Raw genomic sequence first — 13962 nt, forward strand, 5'->3', positions numbered from 1 at the left:
AGTAATAAAAAATCATCACCTGAAAGATAATGGCTGTGTTACATATTTATACTCTTTTGACAACTCATTCCAACTGATCTCTCATCATTCCTAGGGCAAATACTGACTTTCATCTTTCTCTGTTTCCTCTCACAAAATAGAGGCTACAAAACTTATTTTCTCCCATTTTGTTAAATACCTGTTTGGCACCAGAAATGATCACTGCCTTTCCCTTCACAATGCTTAATAAATTGACACAACTGATTTCATTGAATTACATATGGGAAAAAATAATCAAATCAAAGAAGAAACAGGTTTTTTTTTTCCTAATACAGATACTGTTTCTGTCTCAAGCTCTTCTCCAAAAAACACAACCAGGCTACTACATCACCAGCCTCCCATAAAATCATGGACCCTCAGCAACACTGAGACAAATCATTGCATATGAGTACACACTAAACTTACAAGCATATTTCTGCTTTGACAAACAGAAATACATTTGTAAACACAGCACAAATTAACATCCTCAGAAAAAATACCTCACACAATGTTGCATGTGTGATACTTGGGGTTTAAGGACCTCAAACAATTGGTTTAAGACAAATTGCTCATAAGATCTAACATCAGTGAATGTAGGCAGCCTCAGAAAGATCTCATCAGTGTACCAGTGGGTTAGCTAGGTACATCATATGAGGGAATTACCGAAATGAGTAATGCAGAGTAAGTATTATAATATTCAGCGAGAATCAACTTTAGAATTATCCTCTACTACGGCATTTTCATGTGTATTCTCTTTTTTGTTTCAATAGCTAGCTGGACCCTTACTGTTTTATGATTAACAGCAAGCAATGATTGCACAGATCTCAGAGAAATCCCTCTAAGAGCAGAAATTCACGTGATTGGCAAAACGAACAGCAGTATTAATTTCAAAGTAGATCCCAGACATAAGATGAAAAAAGGGAGGTGATCTGTTCGATTGCACTGTCACAACATCATCGACAAAACAGACCTGCTGAATTCTTGTCAGAGAATGATAAAACTACATAGCAGAGCCTGATGTTCTTTAAACACACAGCAATGAAGTTGCTGTAAGGCAATCAAAAGGCTCAATTAAAAAAAAAACAAAAAAAAACCCCTAAAAAATTCAATTTAGCCTTTAGGGTTTTTCTGCATATACTCAGTGCCTTGAATACCCAGCAAAGGTATGTCTTCACCAATATGCCAAAAAATGCACACGGAAAGAAATTATGTTAACCTTATTAAAGCAGAGTATTAAAGCAATTCAGACCAGTATTGCTGGGTAACTGACTGGCCTTTCAAAATGCAGCAGTGCTAATGCTTTTGCAGACCAAAGAAAGATAGGAATGTATATATAGAAATAAGGTACCTATGGAGTACCAGTGATGTAAGGGTTAATATAAAATGTCTGCTAGTAATTGTCTAGGGGTCACATTGACCTGATAGAAGTAACACAGAATGCTTGTTTAATAGAAACTAAGAAACTGTTCAGGTTGTCATCACCTTGTAAGGGAAATATATATGGTAAACTGATAACTATAGGAACCTTGAGATAATAAACAGAACAGGTTGTCTTGGCTGAAGGCTGAAGAAATGTGCATGCCCGGAGAAGAAGAGGTGAAAGTTTACCCAGAGAAAGACCTTTGCTTCATTTTTACTTCATCCCCACGACCACCACCAGGAGACACTACACAAGCACAGGAAGGAGAAGATTATGAAAATGACCTCTTGGGACTAATTTTAATAGGGAGCAGGAGTGGGTGATGCATATGTATAGGTGTATTGCAAAATCTAATGAATATATAAAACTTCAGTGTACATAACAAAAGCCTGATTTTGAGATTGGTGCACATGGATTTCAGAGGAATTATTCCCTCCTGTGCCCAGTGCTGAATAAACATACCCCTCTCTATAACTATCCAAGTTGTAGAGTTGTTTTCTGCAAGTCATCATGTACCTTTGATAAACACAAGGAAGGTAGGAAGATTTCTCCAATATTATAGGAATTCAATTCTACTTAACGTATGCCTAAAACTACAGTAATTGATATTAATGAATGCTATAACCACCTTCTTACAAGAAAAGATCGAAAATGCCCAAGCCATCTTCCACCAAAGAAGGGTTTCCTACTAACTATGCTTCAAGGTAAATCCAAATTCACGTGTCAGTTCATAAACCCTAAGAAGCAATTTGAACTATCTGTTGCTACAGAATTGGTGCCAAACAGAATTTTAGCACTTAGCAAACACTTAGCAAATTAATAGATCACTACTAACAAAATTCTCCTGGGGTTTATGAAACAAGGAGGAGGAGGAGCTGCCGCCTCCGCCACCGCATGATCCCGAGGAGGAGAAGCGGGGCTCTCAGTGCCGGACTCCACCGACGAGCAGGAGGATGAGGAAGACACGGAAGGCAACTTCTGCAGCCGCCTCCCTTCCTCGCCACCGCCGTTCACCACCGCCGGGACGGCGGTAGCAGCGGGAACCAGTCTGGTCAGCAGGGCCGGAGGGGAAAGAGAATTTCTCCCACAGCATTCTTCTGAAAAAACTGTCAGCCCACAGCTTGGACAGGGGCACTCTGCGTTGGGTTAGGAACTGGCTAGACGGCCGGGCCCAGAGAGTGGTGCTGAACGGGGCTGCATCCAGTTGGTGGCCGCTCACCAGTGGTGTCCTCCAGGGATCAGTGTTGGGCCCAGTTCTATTTAATATCTTTATTGATGATTTAGATGAGGGGATTGAGTCCATCATCAGCAAATTCACACATGACACTAAGCTGGGGTGAAGTGTTGATCAGCTGGAAGGCAGGAGGGCTCTGCAGAGGGACCTGGACAGACTGGAGAGTTGGGCTGATTCCAATGGGATGAGGTTCAACAAGGCCAAGTGCCGGGTCCTGGACTTTGGCCACAACAACCCCATGGGGAGCTCCAGGCTGGGAACAGAGTGGCTGAGAGCAGCCAGGCAGAAAGGGACCTGGGAGTCTGGATTGACAGGAAGCTGAACATGAGCCAGCAGTGTGCCCAGGTGGCCAAGAAGGCCAATGGCATCCTGGCCTGGATCAGGAACAGTGTGGCCAGCAGGTCCAAGGAAGTGATTCTGCCCCTGTACTCAGCGCTGGTGAGGCCACACCTCAAGTCCTGTGTCCAGTTCTGGGCCCTGGAGCAGGTCCAAAGGAGGGCAACCAGGCTGGTGAAGGGACTCGAGCACAGATCCCATGAGGAGAGGCTGAGGGAGCTGGGGCTGTTCAGCCTGGAGAAGAGGAGGCTCAGGGGAGACCTCATCACTCTCTACAACTCCCTGAAAGGAGGTTGTAGCCAGGGGGGGGTTGGTCTCTTTTCCCAGGCAACTCTCAGCAAGACAAGAGGGCACAGTCTCAAGTTGTGCTGGGGGAGGTTTAGGTTGGACATTAGAAAGAATTTCTTTACTGAGAGGGTGATCAAGCATTGGAATGGGCTGCCCCGGGAAGTGGTGGATTCTCTGTCCCTGGAGATGTTCAAAAAGAGCCTGGATGTGGCACTCAGTGCCATGGTCTGGTAACTGCAGCGGTAGTGGATCAAGGGTTGGAATTGATGATCTCTGAGGTCCCTTCCAACCCAGCCAATTCTATGATTCTATGAAATGCATTAGTGTGTATTTTTTATACTAATGCCTACAGCCAACATCTACCTATCAATAAACTGCTAAATGAGTACCTGTCTCCAGGTTTCAAACCTAAACCAACAAAATATTTTCATCATTGGAAGATAGTGTAACAAAGTCATTTCACTGAGGAATTAAGAGAAAAACAGTAATTACACTATTATTTGGAAAGCACAAAAGTGTCCAGAATCTATTAAATACTATCATCTCAGAAAATATTTACCTTCATGCTAAATTTCCTAGCCTATCAAGTTGTTTTATTATTTCTTTACTTTCTATAAATGCATTTAATGTACAAATGCTGTACTGCAAAAATACTTCTCTTGTTATATGGGAGGACACCATTAGGAACATAATCACTGTGAGTAACCTTCCATTCAACACATACAATCATAATGAAGTGAATCTGGGTATACATCTCCGAAGAACATGCTTAATACTAGTACCTCAGAAAATGTCAACAGCTGCAGCATCTATCTTGCCTCATTAATTATGCAGTTATTCCTCAACTACATACTTCTATCTGGGGAATACCTCTTTGTTACTCTGTAGTATTCTGATGGCTAACATTCTTAGTATCACTGAAATTTTAAAAAGCTATGAAGTGGTAAATGACCATGAACAAAAATTCCCACTTCATAAGTCAATGAAAGAATTACAAAAATAGAAAATAAATCTGTTTTCTTCCTTGCTCAAATAAATGCAAAGAGGGAGAAAAAAAATAAACTTACTTAATTTCTTAAGAACATCCTTCCTCTCCTCTATTTTTTCATGGACGAGTTCTTCTGTAGTTTTAGTTTCTTGTTTGGGTAGAAGATTATTCAAATAGTTCATAGCATTGAGCAGAGCTTCAGTATGCAAATGAACATCTAGAGATGAAAAGTTCACCTAAAACAACAGATTACTTTTATACAATATGTCTCCCTTCCCACAGTGAGAAGACCATGTTAAAAATATTTCATACCTTTATTTTCTGTAGAACATTCTGATAGACAGTTTTCAGTTCTGGTCCATTAATATCAGCCTATTCCACCAAACATATACAAAGAAGCAAATTAGGACAAGTTTTCAAATTTCATTAGAGAGAGTTTACTTCAAAAATAACTTAAGATGCACAAATTAATATGTTTAGGGAGTAGACAGATTCTGCCCATGACACACAACATGTTAAGGAATAATTAAGGAGAAGCCTTCAGCTACTGTTCAGTAATTCTGTACTGTTTATGATTGGTTTAAAATTCAAAAGCTCCTTTCTCACCTTTATATACTCCAGAGAGAGAAGATCATCATCTACATTATCCAAAGTAGTTATTATATAAACTGGCTTGTCATTATCATCTTAAAAAAAAAAGAAAAAAAGAGATTACTTTTTCTGAAAAACAAACAAACAAAAAATTACATAGTTTCTATACCTTTTAACCAGCTACACTGCAAATTTGGGTAATAGCTGTCATTACTATTTAATCACAAAACTTCTTCTGCAGACATAAAACAGATGTGTCTACTAGAATCGTAAGTACCAGAGCATACTTATGTATAAAGCATTACGAAGAGAATAATCTTCTGAATTACTTTTCCTTTACTCCTCTGCTTCACTTTTTATTTAGGAAGCAGACCTTCCTCAGTTGACCAAAAAAACCCAAAAACAAACAAACAAACAAAAAACAAACAAAAACCCAAACCCCAAACCCTACAGGTTTTTTAAAAACAAATTCACAGTGCCATTTGCAAATAATTTTTTTATAAGATACTACATACTTACCCATATACTCTGGGCACAGCAGACAGACTTCATGAAGGAAAGCATTTGCAGTCATGTCAAATGTTCTTAATTTAAGTTCAGTGCCTAACCCTACAATATCCAGCTGCAGCACAGGTGTCTCAGCATTACGAGTGAGACGGCATAACTTAATTAAGACCTAAAAAACCCCAAATAAACAGAAAGAGAAGGCAGGAGATTATCCTCTTATTTTTCACATAGAATTCCATATTTTCACGCCTTTTACTGGTTAATGTATACTGATTATTTAACTTTATACAACAAATGTTCTGGAAACAATAAAACAGTTCATCAAGCAAAAATGCTAGAATACTGTTTGATACTATTTTAAAAAAACTTCAGACATGCACACATGTAATAACAAAGTTACACTTACATGAAATAACTTATTTTGAAACCAACACTGCAAAGCATTTTGTAATGCTCAACCTAGTCAAAACTATATTTCAATTACTATAAAGAGTTTATTGCTTTCAATGGAATTTCTTAGAATTCTCCCTGTAAGCATTTGATTCCCAAGCTGAGTATCAGGTAAGAGGACCTATACATGACAAAGATGTTGTTAAAAGTACAAGCTGAGCTGGTTTTATCTATCTTTTACAATCAAAACAAAACAAAGATATATACTCTTCCTTTTCACATAATGCTCTCTACAAATAGGAAAAATAAGAACCAAAATAAGTAATTTTAGACTATAAACCCACCAAACAGAGTGGCTGAGGTAAAAGACATAGTGATAAAATGAGTTGAGAAATAAAGTGGAATGCATGGAAGCATTTAAATGATGACAAGGATGATGAGGCACACCTGTGACTTGGAAAAGAATTCTACAGAGTAAGTTTCAGCAAGGAATAGGTAATTAATATTTCTGCATATGTGGATTCATGAATACAACAAACATAGAAATACTACAGTTCAGATGTGCTTCAGAGAAATAATAATTTTTTAAAAGTAGGCTTACCTCAGCTACTTCAAACCTCAGCTGCAATTCTGTCATATTTTTTAAAGATTCTTGTTTACGTAGTTTTTTTCGCCTGATACTGCTAGCGTGCTTGAGGGAACCAGATGGAGTTTCAAAAAATGGCATATCTTCCACAGGACTGCTTAAAGCATCATAAAACTCTTCTTCTGATTCTGAGGATTAATTCACAACAACATTACATATGCATTTTAGCCAGTACTGTGCCAAATGACGATCTACAATTTTTAACATCTCCATCTATAAATACTTACATGAGTGGGTATGGGAAAATCATGTAGCTTCTCATTAGCAACCAACAAAGTCTATTTCTGTATCTCTTCTCTTTCGTCCACTACTTATTCACCACACCTAGACCTCCCTCTAATCACACCATCATAAAATTGTTTGTATCAAATCCTTTATCAGTATCTCTTACTACTGGCTGTGAAAAGACAGCACAAGCTGTTACTTATATTGCCTCTAGTGTCTACCTATAGTTTAGTAGCTCTTCAGCTGGTCTGACTGCTGCTGGCCTTACAGAAGGCTTTGCCTCATAATCAGTGGCACTACTTTGGATGTCACCCTGCTAAGTATCTCCCATTTCACAACAGCGTCCTAAGGACTATCAAGCTTTTAATCCACTTGACATTACTATGGAAGTATAACTAAGACAAATAAATTGCACCATCTTACAAGGCTCTTTTCCTTCACCTATTAAGCAGTTAAGTTAAAGGAAACTGTAGAGAATTATCTTTCTAACAAAACTGAGCAAATGACATTAGCAGGTATTTTTAAGCAAGACAGTATTAAACATAACCAGCTTCTCCCTAAATTATCACCTGTTTGATCCTGTAGAAGCCAAAGTGATACTTGTTTTAACAAAAAAATTTCTAACAGGCATTATTTCATTAGCTTATAATTTAAATACACGCAGCTAGTGGGAAGAAAGAATCCTTCACATTTGGAAGAAAATAATTTGAAACATATTCAGAGGACCAAGTACTTACTGAAAACAACACACATACTACTTCAGATGTTCTGAATAGATTTGGAGCAACATATGCAAAGATGAAAATAAACAGATGCATCCTACAAAATATTTTACTGCTTTGCTTTCAGAAAGGGAATGTAAGAACAAGCATATTGAATTTTTCTGCTATGAGAAAATACACAAATATTTTGAACAGAATTAATTATAATAAGCTGCAAAGAATATAAAACTACTCAACGCTCCAGAACTGAAACAAAGCCACAAACGGTTAGTTACTCCAAGACAAATTAATTCAATGAACCCAAAAACTTGACCTGGTTACTAAATGAGATTTCAAAATAGATCATATTACCTGACTCAGCAAATGAATGAAGATCCAAAACGGGAAATACACCTTGTGATAAATGTGGTGCTGAGAGCACAGGGGATACTGCAGCCTGAAACAGGAGATACATGACATTTTTTTGCTTGAATTCACAGGTCATGATGTTACATGCACATGGGCTGCATGGAAGGTTTACAACTTAAGGAAATCAGGCTTATTTTGAGTCCAAACAACTGTAGTTAAACACTTACATTACTAAAATTAAAAGCATGGGGAGATACGAGGCCTAAATCAGGCAGAAGTACTGCACAGTCGCCTAGCTACAGAGAGAGTACATCAGGAAACAAGGCCAAGAAATATAAGCATCAAATTTCACAGAGCTAAAGATGGACAGAAATAGCACCTCATACAGAAACTCAGGAGAGAAAAAACCAAGTTCCTCATATGGCAACTTCAAAGTAGCAAAAAAGAGCAGATACATGTTCTTTATAAAAATCACATAATACTACTGGAATGAAAGGAAAAAGAAAAAAGAGTGAAAGAAAACATTAGACCAGACAGAATTTTTCTAAATTTCATATAGAACAATTTAGGCTGAAAAAGACTCTTAAAATCATCAAGTCCAACAGTTAACCAAACACTAAACCAGCACTAAACTATATCCCTAAGCACCACATCTACACATCTTTTGAATACCTTCAAGGATGAGCACTTCCCTGGTCAGTCTGTGACTACTTTACAGTCCTAATATCCAACCTCAATCTTCCCTGGTGCAATTTGAAGACCACTTCCTCTTTTTTTATTGCTTGTACTGAGGAGAAGAGACCTACCCCCACCTTGCTATAACCTCCTTTCCAGGCAGTGGTAGAGAGTAATAAGGACCCCCTCAGCCTCCCTTTCTCCAAACTAAACAACTGTGGGTTTCCTCAGCCACACCTCATAAGAACGCCCTCCAGATACCACACCAGTTTCATTGAGCCTCTCTGGACTTACTCCAGCACCTTCATGTTCTTCTTTAGTGAGGGCCCAAAATTCAACACAGTATTTGAGGTGCGGCCTCAACAGTGCCTAGTAAGAAGGGACAATCACTTCATTAGTCCTGCTGAACATATAATTTCTGACACAAGCCAGGATGCTGTTGGCCTTCTTGGCCACCTGGGCACACTGCTGCCTCATAATCAGCAGGTTGTCAACCAACACCCCCAGCTCCTTTTCCTCTGAGAGATTTTCCAATTGCTCTGCCCCAAGCCTATAGCATTCATTACATGGGGTTACTATGGCCCAAGTGCAGGACCTGGCACTGGGTCTTGCTGGATCTCATTTCTTCACATATCTGGAAAAACAAATGCTAATAAAATCTTTAATTGTGACATGCAACCCAGAGATGTAACTGAAAATGTGTGAAATGTCACTGGCTAACTGCTAGAGTAGACAAAAAGACAAGGATCCTCACTTCATGCATGATAGAATTAAAGTTTCTTAGCTAAGGTAACCAAATGGATTATTCACCAAGCCCAGATCATCAAACCTTAGGAAGTAGTCTCAGTGTTCCAAGTTTGTAAATAACTCTCACATCAGCAGATTTTGTATACATGTGCCTTGCACAGAGTACTGAAGCAAGGAAAAACATGCGTGTTGTCTGTCAGCCAAATTTTGAGTGCCTCTGGCTCTGGACTTAACAGATGACAGTAGTTAGTTTTTGGGTTTTTTCCCGTTACTGCTACTTTCTAACCCCAGTCTCAGACAATTATTCAATAATGCACAGTATCCGACAGAAACGTACAAAAGTATTATTGCAATAAATAAACATTCATCTTTGAACATTGCTTCTAAGGCTCTATTTTTCATCTCACCCTTCACATTCCAAGAATCTCTTGTCTCAATCTCCAGCCTACGTAATTTGACCTTACTGGATATACCCATCTCTATGAGTGAGAGATACACCAAGTCTCAAAGAGTCTTGTAACTGTGAAAGTGTAACACTTCAACATTCTAAGAAGACATGCAGAAGAAACAGTTAAAATTTGACTTCACAGTACCAAATCCTGAGAAACAAAACCTCCCTTGAACTGGTCAGCCTCCTTGTACTGATGTATGAGAAAGTGCAGGGTGCAAAACCCTAGAAGGATCTGAAGACTGCAAGTCTATAAGACTATAACAGTCTATAAGACTGTTTTCACAACTCAAGAATAACTCTTCCGCTAACTCAAAATGTAAAAATAACAGGGTTTTCACATCCTTTTCAGTCCAGAAGCAATTGGTCTGAATTGCTAACTCACAGCTCAGGAGCATTTCAGTTACAAGGATGAAAGCATGGAGTGTATCTGCCACCACCAAAGCAGCAAACCCTCTCAAATTAATGGAATTAATACCAGTAATTAAAGTCTGGCAAGCTCCGCAGTAGACAGAAGGTTGATCAGAGAGGTTTAACCATAGGTTTTAATATGGATGCTGCATATAATGCAAATACAACCACACTGATTCATTAATCTTTCCTTATTTCATCTTGTACATCAGAAGTAACATCGAAGTCACTTAAAATATTTTAAATTATTATATTCTAAATATAATAGTTGAATTCTATAGTTAAATTCAGGTATAGGCAATGTTATAAAGTGCAAGTACGCCTATCTTTGTGCACTTTATTTGTGTAAAACTAAAATCCCATCACTTACCCTTGAAGAAAGTTGTGATTAGTTGCAAAAATATAGAGACCAGGGCAGCTTTTGGCTGGGGATACTATTAATATATGAAGAGTGAAAATGCAGGTAAAAACTTACTAGAACTTTATCATCACCACTGAAGAGATGGCAGGAACTACATGTTGCAGGGAAACAATATTCAACTATAGGTGCTTTAAGGAGGTATGCATAAGTTGTGTGCATTTACAGTTATCAAATATGATGCTAATGTAACACACAGTAAACACAACTGACACTGTAGCAAAAACCATCAGGAAAAGGGCAGAAAGAGAAGAAAAGATTAAGTAATCTTAAAAATAAATAAATAAAATAATGAAGATTATTGTTATTCCTGTAGAATCAAGTATACAAATGATCAAATAACAAATGATAATTAGGAGTATCTATAAATGACAGAAAAATGGATAGCCCAATTGGGTATTTGACCTTGAGATTTCACGTCTGTATAAATGCTATAAGACTGCTTTTAAGATATGCAAAACATAGACAGATCATGCAGGCTAGAGTAATGCTAAAAATTGACAATTTGAAGTTCAATTCCTAGTTTTATTAAAAATAGCTCAAATCAAAATGGAAAACAGTTTTCAGGAACAATAGTAAGATATTGGCAATCCTCTGCCAGAAATAAAGTGTATAATAGTGATTTGAACTATTTTGATTAAGAAAAGGCTATGGGAAAGCAAAGAGAGAACTCCTAAACCTTAGAAATACAAGGCAGAATTCCCACACAACTAAGGTATCTTTTAAAACTGAAAAGAAAAGAAAAAAAAAAAGCTGGGAAGAACAGTGAAATCCGCTGAAATAAAGCTCCCACTTTTGCCAGACAGGCACTGTTTAGCCAACACTGGACACAGATAATGTATATTTTTTGTTCTGTCTTTGGAAGCGGAACTCCTGTTTGACTAAGAGCCACATAATATTTCAACTTTAAAAATTCCAAGATTTCAGCCTTTTCTTTGATAAATAAAACAGTTCAACCCAAACTCTGCAGCACTCTTTTGTGTGCAAATTTGAAGGTACAATTAAACTAATTCTCAACAAAAGGGACTATATGTGTTATTTAAGATTAACATAAACTACACTAAGTAATTCCCACATTAATACAAATTGGGGCGGGGGGTACTATAAATTCTACCAATGGACAATTTCATAATTATTGGCTGAAAATATCGCAATAAACTAATCAAATAATAAGTAAATTCCTGTAACTTTTGAGATTTAGTATGGTTTTTGAAGAGGTACTAAGTAAATACTTCTTTTCCGTTTTCAAATTGTAATGATAGTGGCAAAGTGTTTTTCTGACTAGTATTAACGAAATATTTTTTCAAACCTTACCTCTGTTATTTTTGGAGGAGAGCTGGTAGAATGACCACTTTCTGGCTTAGGAATACTATCAATTAACTCCAAAACACTTGTGAGCTTCTGGTCTGATATTTGGATAGAAAGTAAAGGGAGCTGTCCTGATAGTTTGAACCTGTTTTGTAAAAAAAAGTAATCTTAAAACTATTTCATTCAAATATTCACAAGGAATTCAACTGCATCCAGTGGTCAACCAAGTAGTAAAAACATTAAAAAAAAATATAGACCCTATTACCTACTTTGTAGGTAAGATAACTTAAAGTAAAATAGGTGCCCTCCAAACCAAGGGACTCATTCATAAAATTCTGTTACAGTAAAACACACCGCTTTGCTTACAGTTTCTTCTGTAAAACAAACATTTTTCCACTCACCTTTCTCAACCATACTGTTCTACAGCACAGTTCCAAACACTAATGAAAGAAGCTCAGGAAAAACACAATGATGGCTTTTTATACATACAGAAAAACTGTAATATTAGGATATAGCTACATGCATACTAATAATGCACTCATATACTTGTCACTTATGTGAGCAATTCTGATGCACAGTATCAACATACAAGACTTGAAATGGTGACTTGCTCTTGGTGGGGGTTAAAGTATTAGCTAGGATTAGTAACTCACTGTCACTGTAGTATAAGATTATTTAGTACCAAAAGACTTGTCCATGCCAGTCCTAACAGTTGTAGACAGTGTAGGCACTGAGAAAGAAAAAACAGCTCCAAGCAATATTACTATCTCAGCGTAAGAAAAATTTGCCAGTATCTAGAAACAGGTACAAAATATTTACAGTCAAGTAAATGTGTGAGAATTTGGAACACAGAAACAATATTCATCAGGGAAGATTTTCCCAGAATCAGTCTTAACATATAAACTGCCAAAAGGAGAATCAAACCTGGTAACCAAGACAGTTAGATATGTAGTTACAAAATACCTCAACAGGTTCTCCTATTAAAGGCAGACATTCCTTAATCCAGGGTATGCAAGCATAACTTTGAGAGATGTGGATTACAAACCTACATTAAAACAAGATCCTATTATATGGCCACAGAAACAAAATTTCTCTCCCTCCATGGACGTTTTATGTCAAAGACTGATATCTGTCTTATTTTTCCTTTATGTCACGTTTTCCATCAAACAGAGAAAAAATAAGGAGGAAAGATTACAATGTTTTCTGAAATCAAGCGTTAAATTTCAGAATCTGGCCTCTCAGATTTCCAGAAGGTGGCACTATTATACCATGCAATCATTGCTCTGCATTCACAATCTACAGCACTGGTGAGGTACATCAATTTTAGGGCTTTTTCCTGACTAACAAAAACCTAGACTCTTCATAATTATTTTATCTCATAAATGGCCTCTTGATTTTGCTGTTTGTAGTAAACAATTTTCTGCAATAGCCTAGGTCTATTATTATGCCATTAATTTCCTGAAGCATCTTGCTAAAATCTGGATTTCAACTGTGTTTAGAAAGAAATAAGCATCTGCCATCTTGTGGTAACATAAGAATATCTTTCGTATTAATAACTTAATAAACCAAACTACTTTATAAGACATTAATGTGCTAGTCTGCAAGTGCTTCAAAGCTGACTGGATTTTTTCAGGTAGTAGTGCCCTTATCAGATACTAGCAAAAATGTACTTTCCAAAACAAATGCAAAGTTAACCTTTGCCACTTTGACTTAGTGATCTTTAATATCAAAGTTTCATCATTAATAGCAGTAGACATTTTCCTTTTGACTGAGTACAATTTCCATAGCCAGCAGGCTTCTTGCTAAATAAGCCTAACTGCAAACTCAGTGCATTAAGAGCAGTTTCCAGTAAGTGATCTCTAGCCCATAAACAGATGAAAAGCCTAAGCACAAGACAAGGAATATGACAGCATGTTACTTTTCAGAATATTTTTGTGATAATTATAAGAGCTATTCTAAATTCAGAATTTTTCTTTCTCAGTATTTCCACTGTGAACTGAAATGTGGCTATTAGAAAAACCTCTAGCAGGTATTAACATCTTTAATAAAAGTCTTTAAACATATACACACCTACTTTGTAACAACAAAGCATTCTATGTGCTCTACAATATTTGGCAGCTTAATAGGTTTTTTTATTTCTCCCGAGGAGGGTATTTTACTTCAAAGGTTCACACATGGCCAACGTAAAATAACGCAAATATAATTATATCCTTTGTTATTTTCGTTTTTTTTTCCATTTTTT

At 37.1% G+C, this 13962-nt stretch overlaps 1 protein-coding gene across 2 annotated transcripts in view; it reads right to left on the minus strand.

Annotated features, from left to right (window-relative positions):
- Positions 1-13962, minus strand: part of VPS13A (vacuolar protein sorting 13 homolog A) — a 97815-nt gene that overhangs the window by 57124 nt on the left and 26729 nt on the right. For both annotated transcript variants that reach the window (XM_071731352.1, XM_071731351.1), the window contains exons 23-29: positions 11727-11865; positions 7717-7801; positions 6374-6546; positions 5395-5551; positions 4891-4970; positions 4597-4656; positions 4364-4520 (exon numbers count right to left, since the gene is read on the minus strand). In XM_071731352.1, coding sequence (XP_071587453.1) covers positions 4364-4520; positions 4597-4656; positions 4891-4970; positions 5395-5551; positions 6374-6546; positions 7717-7801; positions 11727-11865 — 851 coding nt within the window. The remainder of the gene's footprint in view (positions 1-4363; positions 4521-4596; positions 4657-4890; positions 4971-5394; positions 5552-6373; positions 6547-7716; positions 7802-11726; positions 11866-13962) is intronic.

Source organism: Heliangelus exortis, chromosome Z (assembly GCF_036169615.1).
Source record: "Heliangelus exortis chromosome Z, bHelExo1.hap1, whole genome shotgun sequence".
In the NCBI taxonomy this organism is placed as follows: Eukaryota; Metazoa; Chordata; class Aves; order Apodiformes; family Trochilidae; genus Heliangelus; species Heliangelus exortis.